The 4,196-nt window shown below is 37.7% G+C and overlaps 1 protein-coding gene and 1 long non-coding RNA gene across 2 annotated transcripts; both read right to left on the bottom strand.

The window, feature by feature from the left end:
* Positions 1–279: 279 nt before the first annotated feature.
* LOC147940787 (uncharacterized) lies at positions 280–1,610 on the bottom strand. Its single transcript, XR_015560724.1, has 2 exons — positions 1,259–1,610; positions 280–674 (listed from the first exon to the last, which is right to left on the bottom strand). It is a non-coding gene; the product is annotated as an uncharacterized LOC147940787 (long non-coding RNA).
* Positions 1,611–2,028: 418 nt separating this feature from the next.
* LOC104704246 (vesicle-associated membrane protein 711-like) lies at positions 2,029–3,641 on the bottom strand. Its single transcript, XM_087456449.1, has 5 exons — positions 3,423–3,641; positions 3,031–3,277; positions 2,812–2,941; positions 2,551–2,714; positions 2,029–2,359 (listed from the first exon to the last, which is right to left on the bottom strand). Exons 3-5 carry the CDS (start codon positions 2,911–2,913, stop codon positions 2,272–2,274), a joined length of 354 nt encoding a protein of 117 aa, XP_087312575.1. The 5' UTR covers positions 2,914–2,941; positions 3,031–3,277; positions 3,423–3,641; the 3' UTR covers positions 2,029–2,271.
* Between the last annotated feature and the right edge of the window lie 555 nt (positions 3,642–4,196).

Below are 4,196 nucleotides of genomic sequence, written 5' to 3' on the forward strand. Positions count from 1 at the left end.
GATAAAGATTCCATTTGCTTTGTAAAGGAATCATACACAATATAAAAGACAAGCAAAACTAGTCGTGGGCGTTTGGATATCGGAGCGGGTTTCGGGTCGGATGATTCGGGTATCGGATAAAATGGATATGGATTCTAATATCCATACAGATTATTAGGCATTGACGTTCGGATGTCAGAGCGGGTTCGGATCGGACAATTCAGATATCAGGTAAAATGGATATGGATTCTAATATCCATACGGATAATTTATTAAATGTCGGATCGGACTTCGGGTCGGATATTCATAAATCGGATACAGGTTTCGGACATTTCATACCCGATTGTTCTTTGGAAATGTGAACAATCCGAGACTTAAAATAAAACAAGCCAATAACATCCTCAAATGTTTAAAACCATGTCAATAACAACCAAAAAATGTGAAAACCATGCCAATAACATCCAACCATAAGACTTGTGGCAGTAATTGCACTTACATCGCTTAACATTGTCATCAAATCTTGTGAAATGTCCCCAAACAGTAGATCTTGTACTCGGCTTTCTCTTTGGTTGGTCCGGTTGTATTGAGCCTCCACCATCTGCTGGACCATCTTTCCTTTTGTTTCCACTCTCAGGTATCAGATTTGGGTCATCTTTCTCCTTGGCAATGTTGTCTGGAAATGGTGTGGAATCCATCTAAAAAGAAAAAGAATGCAAGTTAATAAACCAACTTATACAAAGCATATGAATTTTGTTTCTAACTAGAGAAGAGAACAATAATACTCACTACTAAGAATCGGGATTGAGTAGAAGACTTATACGGATCATACTTATCATTCACACTACTCAAAATTTTGTTTCTATCTAAACTTGAAAACCAACTTATATGAACTTTGTTTCTAACTGGAGAAAAAAACAATAATACTCACTACTAAGAATCGGGATTGAGTATAAGACTTATACGGATCATACTTATCATTCACACTACTCAAAAATTTGTTTCTATCTAAACTTGAAAAACAAACTTATACGGATCATAACTTTGTTTCTAAGTGGAGAAGAGAACTATAATACTCACTTCTAACAAGAGCAGAGAACTATAATACTCAGAATCGGGATCAAGCAAACCATTAGCTAATCTAATTTAGGAGTTAAGAATCAAGCAAATTAAAACCCAAAATCAAGCAACTAAAATACAGATTTCACTACAACTTGAATTCCTCTCAAAGAAAAAGAAGAATAATAGAATAACTAAAAAAGAATATGAATCATAGACTAACCGATATCGATTTCTTGATGCCTTTGATGGAGAAGACTGGGGCGACGAGAATTGTATTAGGGATTCCATGGAAAAGGTTTTGCCTTTATATGTAGAGAATCGCGAGAGATAAGGGAAGAAGATCATGGATACAACCATACCGGTGTATGGATCGCGAGAGATAAGGGAAGTGGAGATCGATGTATCTCGGAGGATCGAGAGAGAAAAGGAAACGGGGATCGGATGTTCGGGTGTTCTTCGGGTTTCGGTTATTATCCGATCCGGTCCGATGTCCGACGGATTGATAAATCAATAACAAAGCCTAATCTTTAAAAGTGAGAAATTTTCTTTTTATTTTTCAAAAATCTATATATATTTTTGCAATAGATGGAGAATGAAGCTTATATAGGCTCAGTTTACAAATCATTAACATAAATACAAAATAAATCAAATTAATTACATCAATCAATTTATAATTAATTTTGAGTGATTTGATCAAATCATTATTGATGGAGATTTGTATCATATACTATAACAAGGGATGTTAATATGGGTCAGCATATTGAGATTTGTATCTAGACAACTTGGGCATGAATCGTTGAGAGTCTGTTAGAGCATACCCATTAGTCATCCTCAAATAAATGTCTCTAACTTTTAATAATATTAAAAATAATACTAATCTAAGTTTAGATCTTCACACCCTTGTTTTTATTTTTTTTTCTTCCCATTAGTCATCCCTAAATATGAGTGTCTTAACCCATAAACAAGAACATGACAAGTTGTATGAACATATTAGACAAAACAAGCCTGTTCACTTCCCACTATGTATAGAACGTGATGACAACAAAAATTCACACAACTTGCAAGGCAATGAGCTTTTACATTGCTCTATAAATAAGAATACTTCATATAAGTGTGAGTTGAAAACATAAGGATTTTAAGCCCGAGGAAACAGGAGGCTTACAATCAGATGGGGAGAAAAAAAGTTGCGGCAACACACAGAAACGGGATGAATTCCTTAAGAGATAGAAGCACTTAAATGCAAGATAGTAGAGTAGGTCCATGGCAGAGAAAGGCTACGCCGATGTATATGATCACCAGTAGTAGTAGTATTAAGAGAACCCTGCACGACACACAGTTCACTTGCCATTAAAAATGTGAAATTTGGGGTTAGTAAAGAACTTCACTTGCCACAGTTTAATGGGTTCTTAGGCCATAACTAGTTTTAGCATACGGCTTTGTAATCACAATACTGCAAATTGTTCAATTTCATGGATAAACTATAAAATAATGTTAAGGTTTAAGGAAACATACGTGAGTTTGCAATTTCTCCACCAGACTTTGCTTCTGAAACGACAAGCTTGCTTTCTGAAACGGAATGTATTCCCCTGCATATTGGCGGTTTTATCCACAAGAAGCTCCAAGCGTTCACCTCTATCTAGAACTTTGTCAATGTTCTCTATCATGACACCCCGCACCTGTCCAAAGCCAAATAGTATGTATGAATCTAGATTCATAACCAAGTCACTTATACAAATCCACAACCAGATTTAAATTTTAGAAAGAAACTTAGACCTGATTCATTTCACCCTTAATACGATTGATCCTATCTGCATTACGATCATTAGAGTAATACTCAATCTGCTGACTGAGAACTCTTGAGAATTCGTCATTCATGGCATAAGCTTGTGCTGTATGAACAGCCCTGGCATAAGTCCGTACGAACAATGACAAAGCATAAATACCCAAGGCAACAAAAAGCTGAAGTAAATACAAGTCTGAGGAATAACAAACCTTCGACTAAGATACCCATGAGAATGGCTTCAGTCCCAGTGCTTCGATACTTGAGATTCCTAGCCTCCAATTCTCCCAGTGCAAGTGATTTTATAGCTCTAGCTCTGGTTATTAAACATCTCCTCCAACAATTTTGTTAGTGATACATCTGGCTCGCTGGTACCATCTTGAAATTGGAATCCATACGCGTTGGTAAAGCCCTTTGATCTTCACGGTCACAAGATAACCATAGATTCTCTTCACGTACCTATGAACACAACAACCTCAACAAAATCAGATTTGTTTCAATTGAATCAAGAACAAAAAAAAAAGGTCGAATCTTTGAATGGGAAAATCAGAATCTGAAAATAAAGGAATCAAATTTTGTGAGAGTAAAGAAAAAAGAGACTCACCAAAAGAAAAATCGAATGGGTTGTTCTATTCAAAATCGATTCATGGCTTCATGCTTTCCTGGTGGTTTGGTTAGTGTCCAAAGAGACAGCGAGAAGCAAATGAAGAGAAGAGAAAAAAAAAAAAAAAAAAAACAAAACAAAACCAATCTGTTATGAAGGATGAAATCTCTTCGTCTTATTGATGAACGTCAAGATTACAAGTATATATAATAGGAGTACAAGGGCTAAAGCCCATAAAGCAATCGAGTACATAAGATAGGTCATGGGCCGTGAAGCAATGGTTATGGGCCGTAAAGCAATGGCCGATGGGCCGTACATGCGCGGACCGGTATATGGGCCGTAAGGCCATGTCCTAACGGGCTGTGAGCGGGCCGGTCTATAGAGTCTACAAGTGTTTTACAACATTCCCCCTTGGACGAGATGACCGTGCCATGTTGGATGGGATCGCTGCAATGTGCTTAGGGGATGCTGCCTCATTAAAACCTTACCAGGAAAACCCAATGGGACAAAACCTTGGTGAAGGAAAAAGAGTACAGCACACATTGCTCCCCCTGATCCAAACATCACTCCAAGTCCTGAAGTCTCCGCATCCCAATCTTGTGCGTGAGCTTCCTGAACGTCGATGTCGGCAATGCTTTGGTGAAGAGATTGGCTGAGTTGTCGCAGGACTGTACTTGCACCACTTGAACTTCTCCGGCCTTTTGTAGTTCATGTGTGAAAAAGAACTTCGGCAGTATGTGCTTCGTCCGATCTCCCTTGATGTATCCTTCCTTG

Source organism: Camelina sativa, chromosome 7 (assembly GCF_030686135.1).
Source record: "Camelina sativa cultivar CO46 ecotype springtype chromosome 7, ASM3068613v1".
Classification (NCBI taxonomy): Eukaryota; Viridiplantae; Streptophyta; class Magnoliopsida; order Brassicales; family Brassicaceae; genus Camelina; species Camelina sativa.